This window comes from Amblyraja radiata, chromosome 32, assembly GCF_010909765.2.
Source record: "Amblyraja radiata isolate CabotCenter1 chromosome 32, sAmbRad1.1.pri, whole genome shotgun sequence".
NCBI lineage: Eukaryota > Metazoa > Chordata > Chondrichthyes > Rajiformes > Rajidae > Amblyraja > Amblyraja radiata.
The window spans coordinates 8,793,195-8,813,672 of NC_045987.1; the positions used below are offsets into that span (position 1 = coordinate 8,793,195).

Consider the following 20,478-nt stretch of genomic DNA (forward strand, 5'->3'; position numbering starts at 1 on the left):
TTATTAGAGATTTAAACTTAACTAACATAGTTGTAACTATATTTCTGTGAAATATATTCCACGATCTCAACTGGTACCTGGAAGCGCCAACCGATGTAATTTATAAACGACTGTGAGTAATGATTAGTTATGAAAACCGATAGTCGGTCGCCCAAATTAAAACTAATTGTTCTCAATCATAAACATGGTAGCTGACGCCGGCCAAAGAAGCCGGATCGTGTAAAGAAAACGTAGTGACTGGTGAGATTGTTCGGCAGTATACCAGTCATAAAGATGTCGAGTAGAAAAAGACGAACCGCGCAGAGTTTGCCAGTAAAAGATATGGCGAAAGTAGTCCCGAGCAGTAATTGAGGCCAAAGATCTTTGATTGAGGCTGCTCTGCCCGCATTAAAGATGGCGGACACACGCTGGTCCAGAATATACTGGCAAACCACATGCTCCCGACTGTTCAATAAGTAATAATAAGGAAATGCAGATGCCGATTTATATCAAAGAAAGACACAAAATGCTGGAGTAACTCAGCGGGTCAGGCAACTTCCCTGGAAAACATGCACATGACGCGTTTCGTGTTGGAACCCTTCTTAGTAACTAACTTGATTTATGTTTCAAGTTTTCTTTGTTTAGATAAGCTGACGATTTAAGATATCGACCTGAAACTTCTTTCTTATATCCATGTTCTCCACAGTTGCAGCCCGATCTGTTTACTTACTCCGAGACTTTGTGTTATTTTGTGATTTTAAACGTTAACTTTGTTTCTTTTTCCACCGATGCTACTCAGCCTGAATGTTTCCAACATTTTTATTTTAACGTCAGATTTCTATTCTCTGCCTATTCGTTTTTGTTTTGTTTATTTCGGATCCATAAACTTGGGAATAAATGTTAACGGATTTGGAAGGCGTGTGTGTGATTGGCCCGCATCAAAAATGGCGGACCGCAATGTATATTAGCCGCCCGCAAACTGCCAGTTACAAAGATGGCGGTGGACATTCGGTTAGCGACGGCCCGAAAGCGCGCCACTTTACCGGCCGAGGTCAACAAACATCTGGTATCACCGGGAGATACGATCACGACCGATACGGGTTTTATGAGGTAAAACAAATCAAATTCCAGCCTCGAAGGGACTCGCGCGATTGCAGGGCGATGCCTGTTCCAGTGCACGTGTTTGCACATCGTGTACGTTTCTCCACATCTTTGCATGATGGGGTTTGGGCGGTTTTCATTTGGTGCTAGGTACACAAAAAAGCTGGAGAAACTCAGCGGGTGCAGCAGCATCTATGGAGCGAAGGAAATAGGCAACGTTTCGGGCCGAAACCCTTCTTCATAGATGCTGCCGAACCCGCTGAGTTTCTCCAGCTTTTTTGTCTACCTTCGATTTTCCAGCATCTGCAGTTCCTTCTTAAACAAAATTCATTTGGTGCTAAACTGGTCACACTGACAACTTGAGAGTTTGATATCCAGGCTGGATGTTACAATTTAGACACAAGGAAACTGCGATGCTGGTTTATGAATCGAATGACACAAAATGCTGGAGTAACTCAGCGGGTCAGGCAACATATCTGGAGATTATGGATGGGCGACGTTCGGTTCGGGACCCACTGAGTTATTCCAACATCTTTGGATGTTACAACTCGGTTCTGTGCACTTCTCCACCTTCTCCAGTATGGTGGAAAAGTGGACAAAATCAAACAACGATGCCAGATCTGAGAGGTCGTACTAGAATAGCCCCATCCTTGTTCCTCGAGAAAAACGGACCTAGGGATATTCCCCAAACAGCGTCCTAATTTCAGCGTCAAGATTGTTATAAAACCGTTAGTGTGCACAGTATTTCATTTTCAATTCAATTCAATTCAATTCAACTTTAATGTCATTGCACAAATACTGAGTATGGGTACAACGAAATGCAGTTTTGCGTCAGTCCGTAGTAGTGCAATATAGAAATTTAAAAAAAAAGAGGATACAGAACAATAGAAAATGCAGAATAATTAAACAATGGGGACGGAGGGATCGGAGGAATCTATCGGCGGGACTCCGAGTTCAGCAATGCGACGGTATGATTGGTACGGTAGGCTTAAACGGAATTGTATACAGTTTATCATGCTTTCTTGTCATCTTATGTCTATTTCTCTGTCCTCTAAGATGTCTAGATATAAAATTTCTCCTGTTAATCTACATTTATGAATAACCTCTCATTTATCACGTTTTCACTCAACAAATGCTTTGCATCACGTTTCCCAGGTTCAAATTTGTCATTTTTATACCCATCCAACTGGCCCATTGATGTCTACCTATCTTCTTTGCTAGATTTGGTGTAGCTGGTAAATTTTTTAATAATGATCTTGCCATTTAAATTGAAATTATTAATGAACCATGAAAAGCAAAGGACCTGAGACTGAGCTAAACAATGTATTAGAGGAACTCCATTGGTCAGGCAGCATCTGGAGGGAAATGGGACATACAACATTTTGGGTTGGGATCCTGTTTCAAACCCTTCCAAAATCAAAAGATTCTTTCAATTGCCAATGTTTTTGTAACTAGTAAAATTGTCTGAAGAGATAAGCATAATTTCCATTTCCAGAGCTTCTCTTGATTTTTACTTTTGAGTTTTTTAATCGGTTTCTTGCACCTTCATTTTTAATTCTTGGAGAACATAGGAACAAGAGACTACATTGATGCTGAAACAACTCTTTCCTGGTTATGATCCTGTGCAAATTCTCATCATTTTTTTCTAGAGGCCATGGTACCTACATGGAAGATGAAAAGCTCATTGCATCAGTTGCTGGGGCTGTGGAAAGGGTGAACAAGCTGATATGTGTCAAGCCACTTCACACAAGGTAAGAACCTAACTTATACATTTCTATGTATTGAATTGAAAGATACAGCATGGAACCAGGCCCTTGGGCTCGCTGAGTCTGTTGTTGTGCTTTCTCTGAGAAAGTTTCTCATCCACTCCATTCGTACTAGGGGCAATTTACAAAGGCCAATTAACCTACAAACCAGCATGTCTTTGGGATGTGCATCCGGAGGAAACCCATGTGGTCACAGGGAGACCATGCAAACGCCACAGAGCCAGCATCCGAGATCACAATAGAGCCTGGGTTTCTGGCACTGTAAGCCAGCAACTCTACCAGATGTGTCATCGTGTGTGTGTGTACTATTGAGGAAAGATTTAAGCAAACCATACACACAAAAAGAATGAACCACTCTTGATTCCCAAATATTGTATGTAGGATTAGGTGAAGTGACATTTCAAAGTTTTCCTCTTGGTAGTCTTTGAGGACCAAGAATGATTTGCCTCCACTGTAGTTCTGGGGCAACTAATGAATCTTGCAGATTCCTTCACAGATGGCTGGTTAATAGGTTGTTTGGAATATTATGCACTGCTTCAGGTGTTTGTTCCTGAGCTCTGTGTGCTCCCATTGGAGAGACTTTGATGCCCTCCCTTGAGATTATCTGCTAGGTTGAACAATCTTGGGCCAAGGATTCCCACATGTAATTGAGGATGTTATATTTCCTCCGAGGCTTTGACAACATCCTTGAAGCACTTTTCCAGGGTTCTGGGATTTTCTTGATGGTGCTTGTTTTAGAGGAAAACTTTAGGTGTACGGATGATGTGCCCCTTTTTACGAAGCTAGTTGAGAATGATCAAATCCTCAATGCTTGTGTTGCTGGAGAGGATATGGATATTGGTATGTGTATCGTTCCATGGCTTTGGACGCTTTTTGTTGAGCTACATTGGTGGTATTTCTCCAGTGCTTTTAAGTGACTTGTTTATTGTTCATACTCGGTTTTAGTCTTCGATCCTGCGTGGCTCCTGGTTTCACCCGGGTATTGGCAGATTTTGTTACAGATTGTCCTTGAAAATTGACCTGGTCTCTCTTAGATTTTAGCGATACAGTGCGGAAATAGGCACTTCAGCCCACCGAGTCCGTGCCGACCGGCGATCACCCCTTACACTAACACTATCCTCCACATTAGGGAGAATTTTACTACTTACCAAAGCCAATTAACCTCCAAACCTGCATGTCTTCGGAATGTGGGAAGAAACCAGAGCGCCTGGTGGAAACCCACATGATCATAGCAGAGCTTACAAACTCCATACAGGCAGCAACCGTAGTCTGGATCAAATCTGTATCTACCGCTGTGCCACCTCTTGCAAAGCAGTGGCTCCCAATATACGGGAAGTAATGCAAGGTGACCAAGATGTCACCGTTGACCTTGGTTGGCATGGAGAAGTGCTGCATGGCAGGGGGGGAAGTTGGTGCCTTTGTCTTTAAAATACTTACTTTTCTGATCATCCTCTCATATATTGAAGGACTTTCTGATGGTTTACAGCACGGTTTCTGAGTGTACATTAATGCAAGCATTGTTTGCAGCTTATGACTGCATTGAATGGGCCCTGGTTTTGCAGTGGAAGTGAAGAATGTTGAACAGTTTCCCAGGTGGATAGCTTCATTCCAGCGGCAAATATATTGGAGAGTAAAGTGAGGTGAGATGAGACCATTGAAAGAATGAGATTTTCCTTTACCCTTATAATCACAAATGTTTTTTCAATTCACAAATTCCAAGTGTTTTTAATTTTATTGGCTAATTAGATCACCTCATTACTCTTATAAACCCCATGGTGCCGTTCTATGGTCGGGAAAAATATAAATGTCTTGACAGCCAATAATTATGGAAGATTCAGTAAATTTGTACCTGAAGGATGTACTTGTACGGTTCCTTAGAAAGCAATGCAGTTTGTCCAATGCCTTTCCTTTTTAGCTTATGCTGAAATGCTAACAGGACAATCTGTAACAAAATCTGCCAATACCCATGTGCGATAAAAGAGCTAAATTCCAACAGAGAATGCTGGGGAAGCAAAATGTAATTCCAAGAAATGCCGCCAAATTCTTTTAAATTCTTTTAAAATACCTATTTATATTTTACTAATAAGTGTACATATGTGTTAATGGTTGTCGTGTTTGTATTTTCTTTTAACCGGAGGAGATGTAATGGAATTTCGTTGCACAGTATTGTGCAATGACAATAAACGTATTCATTCATTCATTCATTCATTCATTATTTGTGTGATTAAATGCCATGGGCAGAGGGTTCTCAATCATTAAAATAACTAATGCTTTGCATTTCATATTTCCCTCTGTAGATATAACGGCGAAGTTGGTGATGTCGTTGTGGGCAGGATCACTGAGGTATGATCAAACTCATGCTTTTTAATCAGTTTAAATCAGTTTAATGATATGTATATCTTCTTGGTTAGATGCAGACCGTGCTATCTGCCCAGAGAGTTCACTTCCACTGTTGTGACTGCAGCCTATATCCCTCCTGATGCTAATGCCAAGCTTGCAATGAAAGAGCTGCATACTTCCATTAGCAATCAACAGACGCACAACCCCGAGGCAGCCTTCATTGTTGCGGGTGACTTCAATCACTCTAACCTGAAGACTGTACTCCCCAAATTCCACCAACATGTCTCCTTCCCCACTAGAGTAGACAAGGCACTGGACAAAGTCTACACCAACATGGCTGAAGCTTACAAAGCCATCCCCCTCCCCCACCTTGGTCAGTCTGATCACGTCTCATTGTTCCTGCTCCCTAAGTACTCCCCACTCATCAGACGGGTTAAACCAACTGTGAGGACAGTTAAAGTCTGGTCAGAGGAAGCGGACTTCACACTTCAGCAGTGTTATGGAAACACTGACTGGAAGGCGTTTACAGCCCAGGCCACCCTTGACTCCCACACGGACATTGATTCCTACACATCCTCTATTCTGGACTTTATAAACTCCACCATCAATAGTGTCACCTCCCTCAAACAGGTGACCATATTCCCGAATCAGAAGCCATGGATGAACAGCGAGGTCAGGCTACTGCTGAAAGCACGGTACACCGCTTTCAGGTCAGGCGATGCTCGAGCCTACAGCTCATCCAGGGCTAACCTGAAGAGGGGCATCAAGAAGGCCAAGCACTGCCATAAGCTCAGGATTGAGGAGCACTTCAACAACAACTCCGACCCCCGACGCATGTGGCAAGGCATCCAGGCCATCACGGACTATAGACCCTCCAACACCACCCCCACATCCAGCGACGCCTCCTTCCTTGAGGAGCTTAATCACTTCTATGGCCGCTTCGACAGGGACAATCTAGAGACAGCCATCAAGGCTGTGCTCCCTGCCGATCACCAACCCCTCACACTCACCCCCTACGACGTATACGTGGCACTGAGTAGGACTAATGCACGTAAGGCTGTTGGCCCTGACGGCATCCCCGGGCGCGTGCTCAGGGCCTGTGCTGCGCAGCTGACAGACGTCTGGACTGACATCTTCAACCCGTCACTTGCCCAAGCAGTTGTCCCCACGTGCCTTAAAACCACCTCCATCGTGCCAGTGCCAAAACACTCCACTGCGGCAAGCCTCAACGACTTCCGCCCAGTTGCACTTACCCCCATCATCACCAAGTGCTTCGAGAGGCTGGTCTTGGCACACCTCAAAAGTTGCCTACCCCCCACACTGGATCACTATCAGTTTGCCTACCGCAAGAACAGGAGTACGGAGGATGCCATCTCAACGGCACTTCACTCCGCCCTCTCCCACCTCGACAACAGAGACACTTACGTAAGAATGCTGTTCATCGATTACAGCTCAGCATTCAACACCATTATACCATCTAAACTGATTACCAAACTCGGTAACCTGGGCATCGATCCCTCCCTCTGCAACTGGATACTGGACTTTCTAACCGACAGACCACAGTCTGTTAGGTTAGACAAGCACACCTCTTCAACCCTCACCCTGAAGCGTTCCACAGGGCTGTGTGCTGAGCCCCCTCCTCTACTCCCTCTTCACCTATGACTGCACACCTGTACATGGTACTAACACCATCATCAAGTATGCAGATGATACAACGGTGATTGGCCTCATCAGCAACAACGATGAGTCGGCCTACAGGGAGGAGGTCCAGCACTTAGCAGCATGGTGCGCTGACAACAACCTGGCCCTTAACTCCAAGAAGACCAAGGAGCTCATTGTAGACTTCAGGAAGTCCAGGGGCGGCACGCACACCCCCATCCACATTAACGGGACGGAGGTGGAACGTGTTTCTAGCTTCAGGTTCCTGAGTGTTAACATCTCCGATTACCTCTCTTGGACCCACAATACCTCAACTCTGATCAAGAAGGCTCACCAGCGTCTCTTCTTCCTGAGGAGACTGAAGAAGGTCCATCTGTCTCCTCAGATCCTGGTGAACTTCTACCGCTGCACCATCGAGAGCATCCTTACCAACTGTATCACAGTATGGTATGGCAACTGCTCTGTCTCCGACCGGAAGGCATTGCAGAGGGTGGTGAAAATTGCCCAACGCATCACCGGTTCCTCGCTCCCCTCCATTGAGTCTGTCCAAAGTAAGCGTTGTCTGTGGAGGGCGCTCAGCATCGCCAAGGACTGCTCTCACCCCAACCATGGACTGTTTACCCACCTACCATCCGGGAGGCGCTACAGGTCTCTCCGTTGCCAGACCAGCAGGTCCAGGAACAGCTTCTTCCTGGCGGCTGTCACTCTACTCAACAACGTACCTCGGTGACTGCCAATCACCCCCCCCTCCCGGACACTCCTCCCACAGGAAAAACACTGTCTGTATATATGCTAATGTAAATATTTATTCAAATCATATGCTATGTCGCTCTTCCAGGGAGATGCTAAATGCATTTCGTTGTCTCTGTACTGTACACGGACAATGACAATTAAAGTTGAATCTGAATCTGATCTGAATCTGAATCGGATCTTGAAGCTTAGAATTAGCACCCATTTCACCAATTAGTAGCATATCCCAGAGGTTCATTGCTAAATGGGGAACTTATGTTGTCAAATAGTTATCATCATTTAAAAGGAAAATATATTTTAGTGTAATGTGGGGATAGGGCAGGCAGTAGAACTGAGGTTAATAGTATCAAAGTCATAGATAAAGTCCTGTGATTTGGCCACAGTTCCAGTGCAAATTTAACTGATCACTGCAACTTGATGTGTTTCAACTGGCAAAGAAAATTTGGTTCAGGATTGTGAACCATCAGCAAAGGCACTTGAAGCAACATAATCAGGCTTCTTGTGGAGGGCTTAGCTTTGATTAGATAGTTTACAGGAATTCTATTTTGTTGGTGATGAAATAGCTGCCAAAGGACTCAAAAAAATTTAGGAAATGAAATATTACTTATTCAGAGAAATTACAGATTTGGAAAGGTGATGTAGCTGATTTCATCATAATTTAAAAATGGAGTTAAACGTAATTTAATAAATTCCTCATCAAATACCTCAGAAAAAGTGGGAGTATGGGAGTTAGTCTGATTGCTCCTTCAGAGAACCAGGTTGTAACAATGAGCCTAACGTCAGTCTCCTGAAGGAAGGTTCTTCTTACAAGGTGAAAAAAAATCTGAATTTATTCATTAACAAATTAGTACTGTTTGCTATCACATGGTGCAAATGTAATAAAATAAGGCATGATTTTTATAAATGATTTTTATTTTCTATATTTAAGACCTCAAAAACCTGACCATTTGCCTTCAACTTATCGATTTACTAAGTGTACTGCATTTTTACCTGGGCAATTACCTTGTACATGTACTTCCAGCTACTTGGACTATGTCTTGATATCCTCCAGTGCTCCCTTAGTTTCAACATTACTAATATTTCAGCACGGCCGCTTTCAGCAGAGTCTCATCAAGCCCTTTTCCTGGTTTTAAAATCCTTCAAAAAAGTTTCCTTCTTAAATCTGTAGGTTCAACAGAAGCGCTGGAAAGTGGAAACAAACTCCAGACTAGACTCTGTGCTCCTCCTCTCTTCTGTTAATCTTCCTGGAGGAGAACTGGTGAGTAAATTAAGTATTAGCATTTCTATAGTAACCTTTCATATTAGCTCAAAGTTCTCAATGAACTACTTTAAATATAATCATTGATATAATGTAAGAATGTGACAGTTGATTTATACATTGCAAGATTTATCAAACAGCAACATGATAATGATCAGATCACTATTTTAGTTATGTTGTTATGGTTTGGTTAAGACTCTCACTGCACATCTTTGAAATAAAATTGAGAAATCTTCACCATCCTTGGGTTTGAATTCTCCGGAGGAAGACAAAACCCGGTTATGCAGTGCTGTCTTTTGGGAGAAGAATGTTTGTCTTAAAGCACTTATTTCTGTATTTTTTATGCAAACTTTTTATCCTTGCAGAGGAGGAGGTCTGCTGAGGATGAACTGATGATGAGGGACTACTTGCAGGAGGGAGACCTGATCAGTGTATCCTTTTTACTGACCAGCATGGAGCTCAAAGGGCCGATTTCTCCACTGGATGCTCCCAGTATAAAATGGCACAACTCAGTAAACCATGGTCTAGAAGAGATACTCTTTAGCTGCCTTTTAATTTAAACAGCCAGGTGTCAGGATTGGGTTAAAATGTCCAAAATTAAAAAGAAATGCCAAAATAACTTGGACAGTCATGGACCAGGACATCAGTTGAAAGAGAAATCATTTGATAAGAACTGAAGATCATGGAAATCAAGTTAGTCTAAGTAACAAGTTATGGGAAGGCAAAGGATGGAACAAAGAGAATGTCAGTAATGGGTCAAATATAGACTGACATAAAGTAGATAATTAAACTCAGTGTAATGTGTTGCTGATGTTGGGAAATCTGGGTGATGGTGTATAGTCTAGCCTTCTGGACATGTGGAGTAGGCCTGAATATACAAAAGGGGGAGAGAATTGGTATATACAAATAGCCAATCTTGATATAAACAGAAGGAACAAGCAAGTTATCTGAAATTGTTTTTAGTCACAAAAGGGTTGATGAGCAGGATAAGTTAATTGGCAAAAAAATATATAGGTGATATGGGGGGGGGGGGCGGACACGGCACCTAAAAGGCTGTTGTGATTGAGAATGTGCTGTCTGAAAGAATAGTGAAAGTAGATTCAACAGTAATAATCAGAATAGATGCGGCTACATTTTGTTTTAGAGATACTGCATGGAAACACTTGGCCCATCAAATCCATGTCAACTGACGATCACCCGAGTTCTGTGTAATCCCACTTTCCAATCCGCTCTTGACACACGAGGAGAATTTTACAGAGGCTAATTAACCTACAAACCCGCACGTCCTTGGGATATGGGAGGAAACTGGAACACCCAGGAGAAACCCATGTGGTCACAGGGAGAACATGTAAACTACATACAGACAGTACCAGAGGCCAGGATTGATCCCAGGTCTCTAGTGCTGTGAGGCAGCAGCTGAAGAATCAGCTCAACTTCTGGCTGTTTTCTCCACCCCACTCCCAATGTGAAATTGTCATGTCCAGCCATAAATTAACACGAGGTTTTGTTCAGACTCTGGTTATCAATGCAAAACCACAGTAACAATCAGTGAGACATCACACAAATAAAAGGGTCAGTCCCTTTGTCCCATTTGTGAACAATGTACTGCAGCAGTGTTTGGAATCCCTCAATCTCACACACACACCAAGGTGACCTTTAGCCCTTCAAGTCTCAGCTGCCATTCAGTTTGGTAGACCTATACCTCAACTTAATTTACCTGCCTTTGTTCGCTTGGCTTTGATCTCTGCTTTAAAGCTTTCAATTGACTCCCAACCTGAGGGAAGAATGTTCCAAGTTTCTACTTCTGCAAAATGCACAGAATCTTCAAAACCGATACCTGTACTTTTAAGGTTATTCTCATTTCTGTAACCACCTCATCAACTGTAATCATAAACCTTAATTGATCATTCCTTTACTCTTGTACAATTGGGAAGAAAGCACGGTTTATGCAACACGCTCTTGTAATTTACAATAAAGGGATCAGTCATTTATTAGTAATTGGATTTATATTCAATATTTTTTCACTTGTGATGGATTAGGTATTTATAACAAGCAATGACTACTGCAAAATCCAAACATTTAAAAAAAGCATACTAATTTTCTTATGCTCTTTCTGCTTGTTCATAATGTTCCTTATCATGCATTCAGGCAGAGGTACAAGCTGTGTTTGCTGATGGTGCTTTGTCCTTGCATACCAGGAGCCTAAAGTATGGAAAGGTAAGGTTAGGAGATGCAGAGTCCATTTATTTACAGAAGTGAAATTTCCACACCACATTAAATGCTCGGAATTTCCACACAACTCTCATTTACACACGTTTCACAGTTAAACATAGTCAGGAATACAGCTTTGAAGGAGCATCTTTGAAGGCCCCGACCACGGGTGAACACCTGGGAAGGCTGGACTATGGTACCTTCCTTAACTTTGGTGCCGCTGTGGGGTTATGTTGTGCCGTGGACTTCTGTGTTTGCTTTTTTAAAAAATATCTTCAATATTTTTTATTTATTTATTATTTATTTTTATGTTACTTGACTGTAAGGAAAATCCATTTCATTGTCTCTTATGAGATAATGCCAATAAATTGAATACAATACAATTAATGGAGGAGAGGAATAGAGATGTTTACGGTGGGAATATCAACTACAATTAAGGCCAGCCTTGAAGGGGCAGAAATCGGGGATATAAAGAATTGGAGGAGCTCAGGGATTTTTATATTGCAGAAATTAAGGGATATAAGGCATTGTTTATCAACATTTGTCCCTGTGTGATGCACTGGAGTTAATCCCATATGCATTTTTCCCCTTCCTAATCTCTTTGGTGAGCTGGGACAAGGTACTCTGGTCCAAGTCTCCCCATCCCTTGTAAAACGTCGAAAGACTCATTTTCACAACCTGCCTTGTGGAGCAGCCATCATTCTTGGAAATAACGGCTATATTTGGATTTATCCCATCGCTGAACAAAAGGAGGATGAAACAGGAGGATTTGTGACTAATTTTGAGGTGAGGGACCATGACTGACTATATTGTGTATAGATCTGGACTGCCTACCCAAAGAAGGATTACCTTGCAGTAGAGGGAATGCAACAAAGGTTTGCTTGTTTATTTATTTGAAAAGTGGGTTTGTTGTCATGAAAAGAGTTTGAGCAATTGTTGGGGTTTACAAGAATTAAAGGTGAAATATACAACATTTTAATTTATTTAAGAAGGAACTGCAGATGCTGGAAAATCGAAGGTAGACAAAAGTGCTGGAGATACTCAGCGTGCAGCAGCATCTATGGAGCGAAGGAAATAGGCAACGTTTTGGGCCGATCAGTCAGAAGAAGGGTTTTGGCCCGAAACGTTGCCTATTTCCTTCGCTCCATGGATGCTGCTGCACCCGCTGAGCTTCTCCAGCACTTTTGTCTACCTAACATTTTTATTTACTAGGGCTTGACAGGATAGATGCAGAGTTAATAGTTCAGCTGCCTGGGATGCAACAACCAGGGATTTATGTCTTAAAATTGAGAGTTAAATTAGGGGGCATTGCCCATAGGAGAGTTTGGATAGACTTGGATTGTTTTTCCTGAAATTTAAGAGGTTGAGGGGAGACCTGATAGAAGTATAGAAAATGACGAAAGGCATAGATAGGGCAGTTAGAACCTTTTCCCCCTTGGAAGATGTTTGCAACTGCAAGGGATGGGGATGAGGCGGCAGTGGATTCTACCACTTGCTGTTCTCTGTGACTCCATTTTACTACAATGACACTGACTATAGTTTTAACCGTTTGAAAGCTTGAATATATCTTAATCTTGGTGCACCCGTTCTTCCTGATTACAGCCGGTTTCTTTATCGGATAGAGAGGTCATCTCACGACTCCACAATTGCATCTTAGTCATGAATATTCACAAAATGTTGCTTTATGACACCAGCGTTCTCTATTGCTATGAGGCATCACTGCATTACCAGGTAATATATCCAAAGTAGAATGGCTTTGGCACAGCATGGCTTTGATTCGCATTTAACTATTTTTCCTCAGTTTGAAATTGACATATTAAAGTATAAACCACTGTCACGCATTCCAAGTAACGATTTACAGAATTTCAAAGGCCAATTGGTTATTTTAGGGGAGGCACTGTTCCAGTTAATGTATATATGTATTGCGGCACAGCATCAACCATTGAGGAGTCCAACATGTATGACTCACAGCAAGTGGAGTCAATTTACTTGGAAAATGGTATCAGTTTGTCAAGCTGAGGGAAAAGATCCGACCGCAACTTCTCAGAATAAAAGCATTAAAGATGTCCTGAGTACAGAATAGTTAAATCAATTCCCTTGATAAAATGAATCAGTCACTTACAACAGTATACAATAGTTCAGGATGGAGAATGACTTGCTTTGATCTGGTTTTGAGAGTTCCGAGATAGTCGAGGAGGCCACAGATGGGTGGGAAGTACCCGGTGGGATAGATGGAGGAGCAGAGTTTTTGAGGTGGTGTGCGACTTCAATCATTTAGGCAGGGATTCCATGTTCCTCCAATGCAGGAATTTAAGGTTTCTTAGTACCATCTTGCGTGCCTCTGCTTGTATAATGACAATAAAAATGTTGTAAATCAAATAACTTCTGTTAGTTTAACAAACTTTTGTCCATGATTATAAAACAGATGTCTCACACTAATTCAATGATCTTTCAATCTCTCTATCTGTGTGTATTTGAATGTGCATGTACGCAAGGGTATAACCAGTCAAAAACAAACATTTAAGGGAAAAGACACCTTAGTTGGTTTGTGTAACTGCAAAATTACCATTTCATATTTAAAAACATGCATTTAATTGAGAATGAGCATTTGTAAAAGTGAAATGTTATATTTAGTTCTCTTTAAACACGAATAAATGTTTAATGTGGTGACTGTAGACCTACACAATCTGACAGAAACATGTCAACAACATACATTTGTTTTCCTCGTGGTATTTTTTTTTGATTACAGATTAAAGATATTTTGAAGCCAGAAATAATGGAAGAAATAGTGCTGGAGACGAGGCAACGTTTAATCAATCAGGAGGGATAACGTCAACTACCGACTTTATTTTTGTTAAATATTTTGAATCAAATATTGTAATAGACTGGGTTTGTCTCTACCAGAGTAATACATAACTGACATTCATAAACTGTCTAATGTAGTCAAAATCCATTTACATTACCATAAAGTTGAATCTTGACCCATTGAAAGAATTAGCTTCCTTTGTGCTGTGTGGTAGGCCTATTGAGAATAACCATGAAGGTTTTAGTTTGAAAGTTGAAATCTCCTTTAAGATATCTGTCCACTACCAACTTGCACTTTAATTTTGATGAAATCATTTGCAAATTATCTCAGCCTAGCAACCATTCCTTCGGATTGTACAAATTGCATAAAACACTTGTTTGTTTATTGATATTTGAGTGCAGTAGATCCAGCAATAGGGGACTGGTTTCCAATCAGTATTGTGTGTGACATGAAGCTGCAGTTGGTGGTGTTCTGCTGCACTTGCTGTCAGTGGTAGAGCTTATGGATTTGTGAGCTGTGATTTGAGTAGCATATGTGTGTAAAGCTAATACATTTTAGATGGTACTCATTACAGCCATGTTGCCAGTTGGGGAGGGGGGAGGAAATTAAGCGAGCAGGTGTAGGTTAGTTTTGGAGGTACACAAAAATGCTGGAGAAACTCAGCGGGTGCAGCAGCATCTATGGAGCGAAGGAAATAGGCAACGTTTCGGGTCCGCCACCCCCCCATCAGTCTGAAGAAGGGTTTCGGCCCGAAACGTTGCCTATTTCCTTCGCTCCATAGATGCTGCTGCACCTGCTGAGTTTCTCCAGCATTTTTGTGTACCTTCGATTTTCCAGCATCTGCAGTTCCTTCTTAAACAATAGGTTAGTTTTGGGCATCTTGAGAGGTGTTGGAGATGTACTTCTCCAGGCAAATTGCATCGCACTCCAAACTTATAACTGCAGATTGTGGAAAACCTCTTCGGTGGCAGGAGGAGTCTTTAACTGCAGGAAAGCCAGCCTTGGCCTGATCTTGCAACTTGTGGTAAAGAAAAGTGACAGGATGAAACCAGGAAACTATAGATCAATTAGCCCAACATCTATTGTTGGGAAAAAAAGTTCATAATTAGGGAAAGACTGACTTTGAAATTTCATGTTGTTCAGAGTAGTTTAGAATATTACCTGATTACGTTTGATTTATTTTTTGAACAGTCACTGAAGTGGCGGACAACATCCTTTACTTTCTTTGGCTCTGATTTACTGATCAAAAATGGTAGCACAGAGATTGAGTTACCTGCTCTGTTTATAACAGTCCATTAGCTTCAATTCCAAGTAATAAATTTTAACTCAAGAATGGCAAGAGAGGACAATTTGTTTTTGTATGGGATGCTTTACCACCCGCAGGCCATTCAAATACTGTAAATGCAATCACTGTTTTTAGTGACAGTAAGTTTCTTCAAAATAGTGTAATGCAGCAGTTTACATCCATCTAAGATGACATGTCTCACCTGATTAGTGTACTATACCACTCAGTACAAAGACTGAGGAGATCATTTGCATTGGTTTCTTCAGCAAAACTTGAGCAGCTTTCTGACTCAAGAGAGCTACTCATTGAACCCTGGCTGAGACTCAACCAGCCAATAGGTCTCTGAGGATAAGACACAATATGCTGGAGTAACTCAACAAGATAGGCAGCATCCCTGAAGAGAATGAATGGGTGACATTCGGGTCGAGACCTTTCTTCAGATTCTCTGAGGAACCAGATGTTCATTATGCAATGGCGATCAGCTGGAGAGGCGTGTATCACTTGAGTGTTTCATTTTGAATAAGTAAAAAGCCATCAATCATCATGTACATAAACAAACTGTATTTGACCAGAAATTAAAATTGCAGCATAGATGTTACAGATACAAAAAGACACTTACACATACAAGGAATACATTAATCACCCAACACATTGCTGGTAATAGAGAAAAATCAATGGTAATAGTGGCACATTATGTTGTCCAAATAAAATAAAACAGTACCCTGGCAAAAAAGAATAGATTCTGTTCTTAACAAAAGGCAACTTGCGTGCGATTTTTATTTTCGTTTCCAACTCACAGTAAGGCCTAGAGTGATAGGTCAGAACATGATACTAATACTGAAAATGTCTTTAAAACTGTAAATTTGAACCAATGCGAATGAAAATAATACCGTACGCACAATCATATTGCAGAGAGGTTTTATTTTGAGGGGTTAATTCCAAAGTGTGTTCTGAGCAAGTTTTGAAAAAAAGGTCTGCCTCACAATATGTATAAGACAGTGTGTGTCCACTGGCCCAGGAGCCAGTGTCTGGCCACATTAACAATCAGGACTCAATTGTTACTGCGTGTCTTTACATTGGGTATTGGATGAACAGTAAACAATTTCAAATTCATGTCAAACAACGGTTTCAGAATTGGCAGAATTTAAATCATGCTGAACACAGGTAGCAGCTGCTTGTTGCACTTGATGTTGGAATTATTTATTTCTAAAGAAGGATCAATAATTTATTTGCTGTTTCCAGACTGCAAGCATGGAGGATAAGAAAAACACATGTCAGGAAGGGCGAATGATTTGAGACTAAAGTTTTGAAGAGGGAGTTGGAGCCACACATTTGTACGGCACCCTATTGAAGGATGATACTGCCAAACATCTCCTCACTTAAGCTGACGCCTACACCCATTAGATGTCCCACAGTACTCATTTAAAAAAACGGGTTATTTCTGGAAAAGACACTGATATAGGAAGCTGGGACTGAGATTGCCTACATTGGTCAACTGATACCATCTCGAAAGGATTTGTTTAAGGACATGTTATTCTTTGGGGATATTTATCTCTAAAACGTCAGTCGCTAGGTTAGGGTGTCTGAATGCCTGGAGCTCATTAGACTGACAGATGTGTACAAGTGAGTGACAATGGGAAGAGGAGGCCAGGGAAAAATAAAAACATAAAACCTGAGACAAATAAATAAATAAATAATGTGCTCACCATACACACCCACCATACTCTGGTCAGCACACACAGCGCGACCTGTATTATATTAGGTGCAGAGGATAACTCACAGCCATGACTGCAAACGACAAACTGCTGGAAGGACACTGGATTAATTTTGTGGCAACATCAACCTGCTTTATTATTTTAAATTCCCTTCTTGAATCCTCATCTTGAATCCAACAACAGACTCAATGTCTTCCTCCGTTTCAAGCTACAAGGTTCCAAGCCCATTCAACAGCTCCCACAAAAAACAACCTCGTTCTAACATAGGCTTTTTAGGACAGGATAAAGGGAATGATTCCAGATCACACCCTTCCCTCCCTTTACAAAACACCGTAATTTCATTTCAAGTGCTTTATGTATTTTAAAAAAAAATTTGCATAGTATTTTGAAATGTAGCCATGTTTTTGCATAATGTTATTAGAATAACAACTACACACAAATAGTCAGGATAGAAAACTAGAATCACTCTGAAAACTCTAATCATGAATGAGTTTTTCTTTATGTGGAGGGAGGGTGGGAAGCAGAAACAGGGAAATCTGATCATAATGAGGAATCTTGGTTGTAAATAATCAAGCAGGTGTTTTAACACTTCAACTGGTCTCTGGCAGGGAATTTCTTCCAGTGCAACTGCTGGACCAACAACGTTTCATATCACAAACTAAATTGCAATTATGTGCACCTATTTAACAATAAAATAGACATTTGGACTGTTATATGGACAGCAAAGGTTTAGAGGGATATGGGCCAAATGGGACTAAATTTGACGGCATCTTGGTCGGTATGAATGAGTTGGGGCCGAGAGCCTGTTTCCTTGTTACGTTACTAATATTAACCATAAACTGAGCAAATACATAACTATGTGCTCAAATGTGCCTTTGGCTTATTGGCATGTCACCTCTATCAAATATATATCCATCCACTGCTTTTAAAACAAGTGGATTAGCTGGTAACTTGTTTTTTAGCCTCCATTAACAGGAAATATTGTGTTTGGCATTGTTTTTTAAAATCGGATTATAGCGTGACCGACTGCAAAGGGCGGGAACATAATCTGGACGCCAGAGGTTGAAACAAAATCATGAGGCTGTCTCCAGTAATTGACAGGCTGGGCTACACCATGGCTGAGAACCAAGCAACATTTTATGCAAGAAGGAACTGCAGATGCTGGTTTAAACTGAAGTTAGACACGAAAAGCTGGAGTAACTCAACAGAGCAGGCAGCATCTCTGGAGAGAAGGAATGGATGATGTTTCGGATCGATACCCTTCTTCAGACTGGTTAGGCATAAGGGAAACGAGAGATATAGACAGTAATGTGGACACAAAAAGCTGACAACGTTTTGGTCTGATCCTTTAATTTCTTCAGCTATTGGAGGGCACAACTAACCTCATCATTATGATCTCACGGTCTAGCTCACAGTAGCCTTGCAACGTAATTTTTCTAATCCTTCTCAAGCACAATTAGTCTCCAACAGTCTGCTCTATACTGAATTAAACTTGCGATCTTTCCAGTAGTCAGCTAGTTATATATTTACTGCAGGATACACAGTACACCACATATCACCCTGAAATACACAAGTGGTGCAGCGGTAGAGTTGCGGCCTCACAGCGCCAGGCACCTGGGTTCAATCCTACCTACGGGTGCTGTCTACTGTCATTTTTACATTCTCCCTGTGACTGCTTGGGTTTTCCCTGGGTGCTCTGGTTTTCTCCCACACTCCAAAGACAACAAATGTATAGGTTTGTAGATTAATTTGCTTCTGTGAAGTGTAATTTGTCCCTAGTGTGTAGGATAGTGCTAGTGCAGGAGGCGATCGTGGGTTGGTGCGGACTCGGTGGGCCAAAGGCCCCATTTCCACACTGTATCTCTAAAATCTAAAGCAAAGCTCCACCAACCCTGAGCAAAGTCACAAGCAACCCACCAGTTAAGTGTTTGCAGATAGTCTTGATTTTCTGTTTCATCCTAAAAAATAAAAAACCCTCCTTTTGTTAACACTCAAAAGGTAATCAATTTATCTACCTCGCGATGGTGGCACTTGACACCAGGGAGAAATAATGGAACGAACCAGACTTTAATCATGTTATTTTAAAAGGTCATATAACCACCTCTGCACATAATAGGTCTGACTACATTCTGATAGGAAATTGCGAGTGTATGTGCTTGGTCCCAAACATCCGGAATCCCAGACTTCAAGCACACAATCAAGAGGCAACATCAGAACGTAATGGCTCTCCCTGAAAGTTCGACTTAACTGAGTCGCTCGCGCCTGTCTAATAACACTGGGGAGAGAATGGAACAGATTGGGCTAGAGTTAGAAGAGAGGATTGATACTTTTAGGGGAAGGTTAGATAAACAGGCAGGAAGGAAGTTAAAGTTATGATGAAATGAAGCAGGGTGGTAGATTATCTTTGCTTCTCCTATTCTCTGGTTTGAAATAGTTTCCATACTCTATCCTGGCAAAACAAAACCAGCTAATTACATTCTGTTCCCTCCCCCCACTAGTTATCCAACTTCTGCATTCTATGGTCAAAATGTAAAACATAGATAGAAAAGTATAATGAGGGTACAGGCTGGGTGCAGTGTGAGGGTGGTAAGTAAGGTGTGGCGTGGAAGGGGCTGGGCAAAGGATTGAACATCGAGCAGATTGCTGAGGGACCCGAGGAACAATGATACATCAGATATCAAATGGTGAGAGGAGACTATGATGGAGTGATCTTTAGGAGTTGGGGGTGTGGAGGAGATATGGGACAAGAGTGAATGTAGAATAGAGGGACGTGTAGGCAGGCAAAAAAGAACCCTGGTGAGTGAATGAATGACGTAACCAGAGTTAATAAAAGGACAAGATTTTTGGAAATAAGATGCAAGGGGAAGTATCTTATTGGTGCTGATAGATTATCAATTGTTACCAATTAGATATTTTAACTGTCCATCTTGTGGTTGTACAGTGCTAGGTTTCTAAAATCAGATGCAATGACCAAGAACACCAACACTCATTATTCTGCCATTCTGGTCCTGATAGATGGTACCAGCTAATAACTAAGCAAAATAAACCTCAAGATAGATTAAAATACCTGTGACATGGATTTCTAACCAGTCTGAATTCCTCATAAACACTGTGCAAACACATGCTATTCTGGGGTTAGCATCTCAGCATAAACCTTTGAAAGCTTATTTTCGCCTAAATTACAATAGGTTTTATGGAATCATTTTGTGGGACTAGTTTCATAAAATATATCATTTTGAGTTAGAATATTGAAGGTTGTCTTGAACACTGGAGTTTAAAATTATAAAGAGGTTTAATAAATCAACAATTGGAGGAGAATCCGTAACAACTGAGGAAAAACTGGAAGCACGTTTTCATGCAAAGTTGAGAGGTCTTGTGGTCCAACCCTGCAAATGTTTTGGATGCTGGGGAAAGAAGGGCAACTGCAATTTAAGACTAAATTAAATAGATTTTTGTTGAGTGAGAGTTCATGGATAAAAGGTGGATAAAAGGTGTTGAAGCATGGATAAACCAAAACAGAAACAAATGGATAGATGATGAATAGCCAATTCTTGTTCCTAACAGTTCAAATCCAGACACAGTGGACAAGTGGACAAATTAATTATATA

At 41.3% G+C, this 20,478-nt stretch overlaps 1 protein-coding gene across 1 annotated transcript; it reads left to right on the forward strand.

Moving 5' to 3' along the window:
• Positions 1-383: 383 nt before the first annotated feature.
• exosc2 (exosome component 2) lies at positions 384-14,055 on the forward strand. The gene is made up of 9 exons (XM_033049214.1): positions 384-1,089; positions 2,730-2,831; positions 5,144-5,189; positions 8,764-8,853; positions 9,219-9,284; positions 11,002-11,070; positions 11,674-11,850; positions 12,667-12,795; positions 13,814-14,055. Exons 1-9 carry the CDS (start codon positions 974-976, stop codon positions 13,892-13,894), a joined length of 876 nt encoding a protein of 291 aa, XP_032905105.1. The 5' UTR covers positions 384-973; the 3' UTR covers positions 13,895-14,055.
• The last annotated feature ends 6,423 nt before the right edge of the window (positions 14,056-20,478 follow it).

Bases quoted from the DNA above. Each gene is read 5' to 3' on its own strand.
- exosc2 (XM_033049214.1), top strand. From the start codon at position 974: ATGGCGGTGGACATTCGGTTAGCGACGGCCCGAAAGCGCGCCACTTTA. The intron at 9,285-11,001 runs GTATCCTTTTTA...TCATGCATTCAG, and splicing joins AGGAGGGAGACCTGATCAGT to GCAGAGGTACAAGCTGTGTT. The intron at 12,796-13,813 runs GTAATATATCCA...TTTTGATTACAG, and splicing joins AGGCATCACTGCATTACCAG to ATTAAAGATATTTTGAAGCC.